General features: G+C 36.4%; 1 protein-coding gene across 1 annotated transcript in view; it reads left to right on the plus strand.

The window, feature by feature from the left end:
- Nucleotides 1-14,214, plus strand: part of CNTNAP2 (contactin associated protein 2) — a 1,742,807-nt gene that overhangs the window by 969,570 nt on the left and 759,023 nt on the right. The window contains exon 13 of the mRNA XM_017502914.1: nucleotides 7,037-7,237. Within this exon, the coding sequence (XP_017358403.1) occupies nucleotides 7,037-7,237 (201 nt within the window). The remainder of the gene's footprint in view (nucleotides 1-7,036; nucleotides 7,238-14,214) is intronic.

Below are 14,214 nucleotides of genomic sequence, written 5' to 3' on the forward strand. Positions count from 1 at the left end.
GATATGATCTCACACCAGTTAGAATAGCGATCATTAAAAAATCTGGAGACAACAGATGCTGGAGAGGATGTGTAGAAATAGGAACACTTTTACACTGTTGGTGGGAGTGAAAATTAGTGCAACCATTGTGGAAGAGAGTATGGCGATTCCTCAAGGACCTAGAAATAAAATTTGCATTTGACCCAGCAATCCCATTACTGGGTATATACCCAAACAATTATAAATTGTTCTATTATAAAGACATATGCACACATATGTTCGTTGTGGCACTGTTTGCAATAGCAAAGACCTGGAACCAACCCAAATGTCCATCAGCGATAGACTGGATAAAGAAAATGTGGCACATATACACTATGGAATACTATGCAGCCAAAAAAAAAAAATGAGTTCGTGTCCTTCATAGGGACATGCATGAATCTGGAAACCATCATTCTCAGCAAACTAACACAAGAACAGAAAACCAAACACCACACATTCTCACTCACTGGTGGGTGTTGAACAATTAGGACATGTGGACACATGGAGGGAAGCATCACACATTGCGGTTAGTTTGGGGGGGGTTAGGGGAGGAATAGTAGAGGTGGGGAGGGTGGGGAGGGATAACAAGGGGAGAAACACCAGATATAGGTGATGAGGGGATGAAGGCAGAAAACCACCTGGCCATGTATGTACCTATGCAACAATCCTGCATGATCTGCACATGTACGCCAGAACCTAAAATACAATCTTTTAAAAAAAATTGCAGTGTAGGAAGTTTCAACAATAGACTAGAACAAGTAAAAGAAAGAACTTTGGAGCTCAAAGGCGAGGCTTTCAAATTAACCCAATCAGACAAAGACAAGGAAAAAAAAAAAGAATAAAAAATTGAACCAAGCCTCCAAGAAATGTGGGATTATGTTAAATGTCAAACCCAAGTATAATTGGTTTTCCTGAGGAGGAAGAGAAAATTAAAAGTTTGGAAAGCATATTTGAGGAAATAATTGAAGATAACTTCCCTGGCCTTACTAGAGATCTGGACACCCAAATACAAGAAGCTCAGATAACACCTGAGAAATTCATTCCAAAAAGATCATCACCTAGGCACGTAGTCATTAGGTTATCTAAAGTCAAGACAAAGGAAAGAATCTTAAGAGCTGTGAACAAAAGCATCAGATAACCTATAAAGGAAAACCTATCAGGTTAATAGCAGAACTATCCATAGAAATCTTACAAGCAAGAAGAAATTGGGGTCTCATCTTTAGCCTTCTGAAACAAAATAATCGTCAGCCCAGGATTTTGTATCCAGCAAAACAGATTCACAAATGAAGGAGTGATAAAGTCTTTTTTAGACAAACAAATGCTGAGAGAATTTGCCACAATTAAGCAGCACTATAAGAAATGCTAAAAGGAGTTCTACATCCTGAAACAAACCCTTGAAATGCACCAAAATAGAACCTCTTTAAAGCATAAATGTCACCAGGCCTATAAAACAATCACACAATTAAAAAAACAAAACATAAGGTATTAAGGCAACAACTAACGTGGTGAATAGAACAGTACCTCACATCTCACTACCACTGTTGAATGTAAATGGCCTGAATCCTCCAATTAAAAGATACAGAATGGCAGAATGGATAAAAATCCATTAACCAAATATCTACCATCTTCAAGAGACTCACCTAACACATGAGGACTCACATAAACTAAGGCAAAGGGGTGGGAAAAGATATTCTACTCAAATGGAAATAAAAAGCAAGCAGGAGTAGCTATTCTTCTATCAGAAAAAAACAAACAGACTTTAAAGCAATAGCAGTTAAAAAAAAAGTCAAAAAGGAACATACTAAAATGATAAAAGAATTAGTCCAACAGAAAAATACCAGAATTCTAAACACATATGCACCTAACCTAACACTGGAGCTCCCAAATTTTTAAAGGAATTATTACTATACCCAGGAAATGAGACAAATAGCAGCACAATAATAGTGGGGGGCTTCAATACTTCACTGACAGCACTAGACAGTTCATCAAGACAGAATGTCAACAAAGAAATAATGGCTATAGCACAGGTACTGTGGCTCACTCCTATAAGCCCAGCAATTGGGAGGCCGAGGCAGGTGGATCATCTGAGGTCAGAAGTTCAAGACCAGCCTGGCCAGCATAGTGAAACCCCATCTCTACTAAAAATACAAAAAATTAGCCAGGTGCGCAGTTGGGTATTCCCAGCTACTTGGGAGGCTAAGGCAGGAGAATCACTTGAACCCTGAAGGCAGAGGTTACAATGATTCAAGATTGTGCCGCTGCACTCCAGCCTGGCCAAGAAGAGTGAAACTCTGTCTCAATAATAATAATAATAGACATAAACTCTAGAACAAATGTACTTAACAGATAATTCCAGAACATTCTACCCAACAACTGCAGAATATACATTCTCTTCTTCAACACATAGAATGTTCTCCAAGATAGACCATATATGATAAGTTACAAAACAAGTCTCGATAAATTTAAGAAAATCAAAAATATATCAGGTATTCTCTCAGGCCACAGTGGAATAAAACTGGAAATTAACTCCAAAAGGAACTCTCAAAACTGTACAAATACCTGGAAATTACATCGCCTGTTCCTGTTCCTGAATGATCATTGGGTCAACAATGAAATCAAGATGAAATTTAAAAACTGAACTGAATGATAATAGTGATACAACTTATCAAAAATTCTGGGATACAGCAAAAGTGGTGCTAAGAGGAAAGTTCATAGCATTAAATGCCTACATCAAAAAGTCTGAAAGAGCACAAATAAAAAATCTAAGGTCACACCTCAAGGAACTAGAGAAACAAGTACAAATCAAATGCAAACCCTGCAGAAGAAAAGAAATAACAAAGAACAGAGCAGAACCAAATGCAATGCAAACAAAATCTACAAAGGATAAATGAAAAATCTGGTTCTTTGAAAAGATAAACAGAATTGATAGACCATTAGCAAGATTAACCAAGAAAAAAAGAGAGAAGATCCAAATAAGCTCAATTAGAAATGAAACAGAAGATATTGTAATGAATACCACAGAAGTATAAAAGATCATTCAAGGCTACTATGAACACCTTTACAAACTAAAAATCTAGTGTAGATGGATAAATTCCTGAAAATATACAACCCTCTTAGATTAAATCAGGAAGAAATAAAGATTTTAAACAGAACAAAAACAAGGAGTGAAATTGAAGAAGCAGTAATAAAAATTGCCAACAAAAAAGTCCAGAACCAGATGGATTCACAGCTATATTCTATCAGATATTCAGAGAAGAATTGGTACCAATCTTACTGAAACTATTCCAAAAGATAGAGAAGGAGAGAATTCTCCTTAATCATTCTATGAATGTAGTATCACCCTAATACCAAACTCAGGAAAGGACATAACAGAAAAGAACTACAGACCAATATTGCAGATGAACATAGGTGCAAAAGTCCTCAACAGATTAATAGCTAACCAAATATCCACAGTATATCAAAAAGATAATATACTCTTATCCAGTGGGTTTTATACCAGGGATGCAGGAATGATTTAACATACACAACTTAATAAATACGATGCATCACATAAACAGAATTAATAACAAAAATCATGTGAGTATCTCAATAGCTCAGAAAAAGCATTTGACAAAAACCAGCATCCTTTTCTGATTAAAACCTTCAGGAAAATTGTCATAGAAGGGACATACCTTAAGGTAATAAAAGCCATCTATGACAAACCCACAGCCAACATTATACTGAGTGGGAAAAACTTAAAAGCATTCCGCCTGAGAACTGTAATAAGAAAAGGATGCCCACTCTCACCACTTCTATTTAACATAGTACTGGAAGTCCTAGCCAGAGAAAGCAGAGAAGAGAAAGAAATAAAGGGCATCAAAATTTGTAAAGAGGAAATTAAAATTTCGCTGTTCACGGATGACATGATCATATACCTAGAAAACCTAAAGATTCATCCAAAAAGCTCCTAGATATGATAAATTAATTTAGTAAAGTTTCGTGATACAAAACCAATGTACACAAATTAGTAGCAGTGTTATACACCAACAATAACGAAGCTGAGAAATCAATAACTCAATCCCTTTTAAAACAGCTGCAAATATTAATAATAATAATAATAATAAAATACTTAGGACTATACCTAACCAAGGAGATGAAAGATCTCTACAAAGTAAACTACAAAACACTGCTGAAAGAAATCATTAATGACAGAAACAAATGGAAACACATCCCAATGCTCATGGATGGGTAGAATCAATATTGTAAAAATGACTGTCAAAATCATACTGTCAAAATCAATCTACAAATTGCAATTCCCATCAAAGTACAATGATGATTCTTCATAGAACTATAAAAAACAATCCTAAAGTTCACATGAAATCAAAAACAAGCCTGCATAACCAAAGCAAGTCTAAACTAAAAGAACAAATCTGGAGGCATCACATTACCTGAATTCAAACTATACTACAAGGCTTTAGTGACCAAAACAGGATGATACTATTATAAAAACAGTCATATAGACCAATGGAACAGAATAGAGAATCCAGAAATAAAGCCAAATATTTAAAGCCAACTGATTTTTGACAAAGCAAACAAAAACTTTAAGTAGAAAAAGGATACCCTATTCAACAAACGGTGCTGAGATAATTGGCAAGCCACATGTAAAAGAATGAAGCAGGGTCCTCAATGCTTACCTTCTGTAAAAAATCAACCCAAGATTGATCAAAGACTTAACTCTAAGTCCTGAAACCATAAACATTCTAGAAGATAACATCAGAAAAGTTCTTCTCAACATTGGCTTAGGCAAAAAGTTTGTGACAAAGAATCCAAAAGCAAATGCACCAAAAACAAAGATAAATAGATGGGACCTAATTAAACTGTAAGCTTCTGCACAGCAAAAGAAATAATCAGCAGAGTAAACAGACAGCCCACCGTGGGAAAGAATCTTTGCAAACTATGTATCTGACAAAGGACTAATCCTCCAGAATCTACGAGAAATTCAAGCAAATCAGCAAGAAAAAAAATCCCATCAAAAAGTGAGGAAAGGGCATGAGTAGAGAATTCTCAAAAAAAGATATACAAATGCCATGGTGGTTTGCTGCCTCCATCCCCCCCATCACCTATGTTAGGTATTTCTCCTAATGCTATCCCCCCATCTCCCAATAGGCCCCAGTGTGTGATGTTCCCGTCCATGTGCTCTCATTGTTTAACACCCACTTAGGAGTGAGAACATGCAGTGTTTGGTTTTCTGCTTTTGTGTCAGTTTACTGAGAATGATGGTTTCCAGCTTCATCCATGTCCCTGTAAAGGACATGAAAACTCATCCTTTTTAATGGCTGCATAGTATTCTATGGAGTATATGTGCCACATTTTCTTTATCCAGTCTATCATTGATGTGCATTTGGGTTGCTTAAAGTATAATAATAATTACAAAAAGATATACAAATGGCCAACAAACATATGAAAAAATGCTCAGTGTCACTAATTATCAGGGAAATGTAAATCAAAACCACAATTAGATACCACCTGATATGGTTTGGCTGTGTCCCCATCCAAATCTCATCTTGAATTGTACTTCCCATAACCCCCACCCCGTGTCATGGGAGGGACCAGGTGGAGATAATTGGATAATGAGGGTGGTTTTCCTAAACCTGTTCTTGTGATAGTAAGTTAGTTCTCATTAGATCTGATGGTTTTATAAGGGGCTTTTCCACCTTTGCTTTGCTCTTGTTTTCTCTATTGCTGCCCTGTAAAGAGGTGCTGTCCATCATGATTGTAAGTTTCCTAAGGACTCCTCAGCCATGTGAAACTGTGAGTCAATTAAAACTCTTTAATTTATAAATTATCCAGTCTCGGGTATTTCTTCATAGCAGCATGAGAACGGACTAATACAATAAATTGGTATGGGGTAGTGGGGTGCTGCTGTAAAGATACCCAAAAATGTGGAAGAACTTTGGAACTGGATAAAAGGCAGAGATCTTACCTAGCATCTTCCAAATTTAAACCTTTTTTAAACAACTTTAATATACTTAAGGATTTAACTATATTTAATATGCCTTAATCCATTGCAGAATATTCTTGTTGATGTTAAAGTTGGCCCTTTTTTGGACCTGGGTGTTTTTGAACTGCCCTCAGTCTCTAATTGCTTGTTTTGTTCTACTGGGATATGTTCCTGGCTCATCTTTCATCTTGCACATTTCCAACCATGGAAGCCATCATTTCTCCAGGGATCCTAGTTTTATCTTAGAGGAAATAGTATTTAATGATGACAGTCTGCCGTATGAGGTTAGTCTTTGTTTAAGAGCGTTTTCAGGGCACAGAGGCAAGACGTGCCACATTTAAAATTAGATAACATTATCTTAGGTTCTTAGTGATGCTTCTGAGGAAAATTTAAAAGTATATAGGGCTTTTATTTAACCTTATCTATTTTATATCTGCTTCTTTTCTTGCACTGAAATTTTCAGGGTCAAAATCACCAAGATAATTACTCACTCGCTTTATCCCACATGTACAGAACATTTCAACAGCAGAGAATGCAATGTCTAATTTTGCCTAAAAGGTCAGGGTGAAAAGAACGTTTGTTGACAAGATGAGGATACATAATCTGATTAGAGAAAACACCATGTAGGAAGACCCAGAGGCTTGAGAGGGAGCATAGTTCATCTAGGAAAGAGAAAATCCTGTTCCACCAGAGGAATGATGGATGACAAAGTCAGGAAAAAGTTGGAACATAATGAGCCTGATCTGCAATGCTGCAGATGCTAGAGCACCAACCAGATACAAAAGCTATTTTTTTTTGTTTGTTTTCAGGAGCTATCTTGTGTTTGTTTTCAATAAGAATATTACTTTCCTATTTTGTCTTCATAAGAACTTAGGGATGAGAAAAGAGCAGGGGTTGCTTTAAAGATAGCTCTCCTTAACTCTGTTCTATACCAGCTCAGTGAAAAGACCAGTTAAGTGGAGCTCAATTATTTTCTGACATTTGGAGAAGTATTTGCATACTAATGATCCAGGGTCCTGTTTGTTTTTCTCCCCACAGAGGACAAAGTGTGGACCATAGTGTCTCATGACTTGCAGATGCAGACAACTGTGGTCGGCTACAACCCAGAAAAATACTCAGTGACACAGCTCGTTTACAGTGCCTCCATGGACCAGATAAGTGCCATCACTGACAGCGCCGAGTACTGCGAGCAGTATGTCTCCTATTTCTGCAAGATGTCAAGGTTGTTGAACACCCCAGGTAGGCTGAGAATGGAATGTTACTTTTAATTACTATCGCAGCTGGTGCTTGGAATTACCTAAACAATCCAACAGGTGTGGTTCATTATCTTATAGTCCAGTCTTCAGTAGTAAGGAAATTGTAAATAACTAAAATAGAATCATTTGGCTTGTTTTCTGAGGAATGAAGCTAAGGAAGAATGATTTTGAAGAAAAAATAGTCCATTGTTTTAAACTTGTAGATTTTAAATTTTTATATGCGTATATGTTTCTAGTGCTGAATTATCAGTAGTGGCTGTGGGACAAAGTTTATCAGAGCTCCCTGTGAACATTCAAGCAACTCCCTTCGAGACCTTCAGGTGTCTTTATGGTAAAGATGAAAGCATTCTAAAAGTTGTCTACAGCCAAATAGATTGTAGAATGGCAATAGAATTTAGAGCTCCTTCTTTCCAGTAGTCACTTCATGGTATCTGTTTGACTCCAAGAACTCGAGCTGGATTTATTTTTCATGATGGCCAACTTCTGGCAATGTGCTAGTGTGTGTGAGTGTACACATGCAAACACACATACATGTGTATGAAAGACTGTGTCAGGTACATAGAGAATAGAGAGGTTCCAAATGATATACTGGAAATAACTTTACTGCAACAAGTCTCATATGCTCTGGGAAACTTGGCAGTAAATTGGAGATGTTGTCAGAAAACTGCATCTCTGTGTCTGTAGTAAAACACAGTGGAAATAAACATGTGCTTCTAGTCAAAAAAACATGAGTTCATAATTTCCAACCTTACGACTTCCCAAGTATGTGACTTTGGGGGAGTTAATTGACCTCTTTTTAACATTTTATCTTAATTGACAAATAAAATTGTCTATGTCTATCATGTACAACATGTTTTGAAACATATATGCATATATATATATATATATATATATATATTGTGGAATGGCTAAATCTAACATATCTTGCTACATATATTCATTACTTTTTGTAAAGCCCTTAAAATCCACACTTGGCAATTTTCAAGATATAATAAATACATTGCTGTTAACTGTAGTCACCACATTGTACAATGGATCTTTTGATATTAAGCCTCAGTTTCCAGTGTCTTTTTCTGTCAAACAGAAATCATAATGCCTACTTCAGGGTGTTGGTGAGAATTAGATGAGGTAATATACTAAGCACTTACAAGGCTTGATACACTTAAGGACATGATTAAGTAGTAAGTGGTGTATTGATGTTTTTTAATTCATGTTAAGCAACTTTGTGCTATGTCAGAGACCAATGGGCTATTGGATGCCCCAAAACAGCAATGAATTGAAAGCAGTGTTGTAGTAGTTTACAGAGAAGAGTTATAAGCAAATAGTAATACAGCTCCAATGACGGGAGGAACACTAGGGTTCTTAATCTCGCGCCGAATTAGATAAAACAACACAGACACATGGGGGAGTGGTTTTAAGGAGAGGAGAATTTAATAGGCAATAAAGAAGGAAGGAAGAAGAAAACAGCTCCCCCATACAAAGACAGAGAGGGGGGATTCCAATGAGAGAAAACCGTGTGTGTGTTGGAAACGCGGCTGCTTATGTGAGGAGGATGGAGGAGGTAGAACCTGATTTGCACAGAGCTCAGGGGATTGGTGTGACCAGGCATGTTATTCACCACATAGCCTGCCAGAAAACTGGCCCTCCCACCCTGGCCTTTCATATGCAAATGAAGGGTGCCATGATGCTCTACACACGTGGAGCTGTGTGGGGGTGGCCATGTTGCCAGGCAGAAGTGACAGCAAGGGCAAGAGGAGGGAAGGAATTGCCCTGTTTCGGTGGACACAGTTTCTAATGGCTTGTATTTGCATATCAAAGCTTGCCGGCCTGGCTCTAAGACCCTGCACTTTTCCTGCTAGACAAGAAACGTTTCTGGAGCTGCTTTAAAAGAAACAAAAACTTTCCTCAAAGTTTTTGATAGAGAGGACACCTTTTTCTCTCTATCTACCTAAAATAATTTCTTAATAACTCCTACAACAATAGTATGCAACATTGTGAAAATCTGAGTGCTTTCTATGTGCAAAACCTTGTGCTAGAATTTTAGAGAGAGTATCTTCTAAGAAACAAGGTTGGAAAGGAAGGGTGGGAGTAGGCTGGAAAGGAAAGTAAATGCTGTGCTGTGGAGTTGGGACTTTATCCTGAGGGCCAGTACTTCTCAGGCTTTAATGGCCATTACAATAATTGGTGAGTCAATAAAACCTGATTTGCTGGGCCCCATTCCCTAAGTTTCTGATTCAGCAGGTCTCGGGTGGTGCTTGAGAATTTGTATTTATAATGAGTGCTATGGACTGAATGAATTATGTTCTCCCAAAATTCCTGTTAAAGCCCTAGCCCCCAAAGTGACTGTATTTGGAGATTCGGCTTCTAGGAAGTAATTAAGATTAAATGAGGTCATAATGGTGGGGTCCTAATCCAAGAGGATTGGTGGCCTCAGGAGAAAAAACAGAAAGAAGTCTTTCTCTCGGTCATGTGAGGACATAGCAAAAAGGCAGCCACCAGTAAACCAGGCAGAGAGCCCTGATCAGAAACAGAATCAGCCAGCACCTTGATCTGGGACTTCCCAGCCTCCAGAACTGTGAGAAAGTAAATTTGTCACTGAAGCCACCCAATCTATGGTATTTTGTTATGGAAGCCCGAGGAGACGAATACAGTGGGGTCCCAAGTGATGCTAATATTGCCGGTCTAGAGACCATGCTGAGAACCAGCACAACTCTTTATTTCTATTCACTTTCACTTCTCATAGCTGTGTGTGTATGTGTATTTTAACTGGATTCTGTTTCCAGCATTAGGAAAAGCCAAATAAAGACTATATGTAGAAGACCAAGGACAGTAAGAGCCATTAATGAATCTCATCAGCTTGTCTTCACTGTTTCATGACCAGATGCTCCTTACTGAAGCTCTTTTCACAGATTCCTGTTAATTAGTCTTCAGTCCTGGGGTGGGGGTGGAGGCGGGGGCAAATTCCTAATCAGCAGAAGAACCTTGGTACTCTCAGCTTTATGTTCTCTGTTTTCTTTCTTTTATTAAACTCCAAAGTCAGCTTTCACTTTTTGAATTTTGCTCTGGTAATTAAAAAACACAATATGGCTTCCAAATGTGTTCAACTTACAGCTGAGGTATCAGGAGAACTAGACTGGAGGAGGGAAAATAGTTTACCTTTAGTGCTCCTGATCTTTCCGTTCAGCTTCTTTCCCCCTCATCGACATTCCTTGTCTCTTCCCCTCAGCCACCATGAAGCCTCGCACGCTTACAACTCTCCTTTACAAAACAAGATGTACAAGACATCAGGAAAAGTGGGATAAACTTGTTATTAAGAACTATGTTAGTTGCATTTTCTAATAATGAGACAAACATATTTTTCTTTAACCTCCAGATACCCCTTTCAGGAGAAAAATTGCTATATTGAAACCAAGAGTAAATTTTTAATCTGAACAGTAAATATACTATTTTCTTTGTATTTCTAGACATCCACATACTGGGTTTCCAGTCATTTGTAGATTATCATTGTACCTAATAAATTGTACTTTAAAGATTAGTTTCTCATAAGCTCCTTGCCTATTTGGATACCATATATATATATATATATATATATATATATATATATATATCTCACATCTTTGATTCACATAGGATTTGTACTTAACAAATGTTTGCTGATTCAAATGAAATGAATAATATATAGCTTTAAATGTTGCCTCATCCAACCTTGGGACAGTTGTTTTAAGCAGCAGTGTGTGTCAAAATGTGTACGTTGCTTGCCAAAATGTGGATTGAATGGCCTTACTCCCAGGCTTTGATAGAGCTTGGTTGGGGCCCCAGAATATTTGCTTTTACCAAACATCCTTAGGTAATTCTGTGAACCACACATTGGGAAACACTGTCTTTAATTTATGGCATGAAGGTTTCTCATGTTGGAATTTAAGATGTTAGTCCATCATGTGGGAGAAGATTAAAGGGAATATTAGGGCTTGTCTGACCCATTGAAATAAAATGGCATACATAATTACCTCCTTCAGCTAAAATAAATTGGCATAATAACATTTTTAAATCCTTTTGATATACCAGTCTAAATATTGTAAAGTGAATTTCAGCTTACCTTTCTGAGTCATTATTTACATTCCCAATTTTCATCTTCCAGACCTACTAATACAGAATAGCTGATACAAGGAAAAAGAGAGGTTGAAACACCAAGTTCCCTATATTATTATGTTTTGTATATGCCAAAACAAGGAAGAACACAATTTAATAAAAATCTTTAATTTGTTTTTTTTAAGGAGCTAATGTTTACTGTAATTGGATTTTTTGTTTTCCTTCATAGTAACATTCAATTTTAAATATTCATTTACTGATTCTTAACTAAGACTGAATTATATTAGAACTTCTGTAGTAGTACTTGTGACATCTGTTCGAATACAAAGTATGTTCACTATAGTCATTTCAATTAAAATGAATATCAAATGAGTTTGTAATAGCTATGCAATTACAAAGTTATTTTTTATTTTAAGAGCTTTACCCTCAAGAGTTCATTTGGGACTCTATAATTTCTAATGATACTTATGATCAATAGTTGATATGCACATGGACCTCATTTTGATTTTGATAAGTGTTTGTACCATACCATTAGCTAGCAAATGTAAAATTACCCATTATTAGTTTCTTACAACTTTTACAAGGATAATAATATATGGCTTGTAATATGATCTCTTTTATTACTACAAAACTTAAAAATGGAAACAATTTAAAAATAATGATTTTGCCAGTATTTATGGTCATGTCTATTCTTACAATGCAACTATTATTCAGTTGTCCTCAGCTTTACAAAAGATATAGAAATGATACAAATAAAAGTTATTTTATTTTATATAGAAAATCCCTCTTGGAATGAGGCATACCAATTTGGGAATCACTAGATTAGTTCTGCCAAAACAGAGAAAATCATTAATGATCATCCAAAAGGATGTCTACGTGATTTATATTTATATCCCCAGATTTGTAAATGTAATAGCACCTGAACTTATGAAAGGCTAAATTAGCAAACAATGAAACGTACTTGAATTTGGCCAGGCATGGTGGTTCAGGCCTGTAATCCCAGCATTTTGGGAGGCCAAGCCAGATGAATCACTTGAGGTGAGGAATTCAAAACCAGCCTGGCCAACATGGTGAAAACCTGTCTCTACTAAAAATATAAAAAATTAGCCGGCAAGGTGGCACATACCTGTAATCCCAGCAATTTGGGAAGCTGATGCTGGAAAACCGTTTGAACTCAGGAGGCAGAGGTTGCAGTGAGCTGATATTGTGTCACTGCATTCCAACCTGGGAGATAGAACAAGACTCTGTCACACACACACACATACACACACACAATTGAATTAGATAAATCAGGCACTGAGAGAGTTCCATTAGATCCTACTTGAGCAGTCTTGGTCAAAAATATTAATATTTTAGATAACCAAAATGTTTCTCTGTGTTTGGACAAGATCTATTATGCTGCCTTTAAAATGTTTATTTATGTATCTTAGATATATTGTTGTCATATATTTATTTTGCAAATCAGATTATGTATACTTTCTAATTAAGAATTTTTTTTGCTGAAGTATTGATTCCCTACATATATATAGATTTAGTTAATTGTAGAGATATAAAGTTATCTTTCCTCTTTTTCTGACTATATTTAGTGCTGTTTTGTTTCCATTGTCCTGCTTCTTTTCTCAGTGTTGTCTAGTTCTCACAAATAACACTTTTTACTGATTCTTTTGTTGAAAGAAGCAATATAAATTATACATAGTTTTGGGTAGTTTACTATTAGATTTTTGTATCTATTGAAATTGAATTATGCTCACAATTTTTGCCTATAAAGTAAGCTAAGTAAAATTCAGTATACTTGATGGTACTAAACTATGATTTAGTGACTTTGAAAAGGCAAGAAAATGACTCTGGCATTGTAACATATAATCTATTTTTAGCAAAAAATTCTAAACTTTGGTGCAGTTATTAAGCAAATGAATTTTCAACTTTGGCTATGCATTATAAGAAACTATGGTATTTAACTCTTAAGACAACATGGATAAGTCACTCAATTCCAATAAAAGGTTTTTGATAAATTTATTGTGACTAATCAGTATATTAATCAAAATATTATTTATATACTTTATTATTGTACCCAATCATTGTATTAAGATTGGAGGATACAATTAAATGAGACAAGCAAGGAAGATAGTAATAACTAAAGGGTAAAATTAGAAAATTATATCTAGTAAAGTTACATGCCCAGACAACTAGAATCTGCATGATGGGCACTGTAATAGAAGGGGACAGAGGGATCGCAGGGAGAAGAGTAAGCAACTGTTTCAACAATATGGATAGGAGTTGCTGAGAGCCTCACTGGAATAATGAATAGGAGAGTAAATCAACAAATCGTTTCTAGTTTTGTCTTTGTATCAAGAAATGTGACATATAAGCTGATATGGGAAGGATTCATATGAGTTAACTAAGAAATAAAAACAGAGAGGTATTTTAGATAAGAGTTGTCAGGATATGTGTCAATGATTCAGAGATGGAGATCAAGAGACACTAATTTGAAGGAAATGGGAGGGGTCAGAATGGCTGGAGTAGAGAACTTGAAGCTGGGAGACATAGAAAAAGGAAACTGAAAATTAATTTAGAGTTTCTGCATAGAGGATTTTATTTGAATGTAAAAGGAATGATTTCAGGTAGGGACGTTCTGGCTGTTCCACAGAGACTGGAGTGGAGGAAGCAGAGGTGGTGTGAAGAGTCCATTGGCACCACGTCACCAGAGTGCACATGGGACTGCATGTCTGGGAGTCCCACTGGGGTGTGAGAGAAAGCTTTTGTTTGTTTGTTTTTGTTTTTGAGTTTAGATGATGGAATCAACAGGTATTGTGATTACTTACAGATACAGGAGGGAAAAAATTCAAGGGTGACTCAAGTTTCTGACTTGAA

Source organism: Cebus imitator, unplaced genomic scaffold, assembly GCF_001604975.1.
Source record: "Cebus imitator isolate Cc_AM_T3 unplaced genomic scaffold, Cebus_imitator-1.0 Scaffold304, whole genome shotgun sequence".
Classification (NCBI taxonomy): Eukaryota; Metazoa; Chordata; class Mammalia; order Primates; family Cebidae; genus Cebus; species Cebus imitator.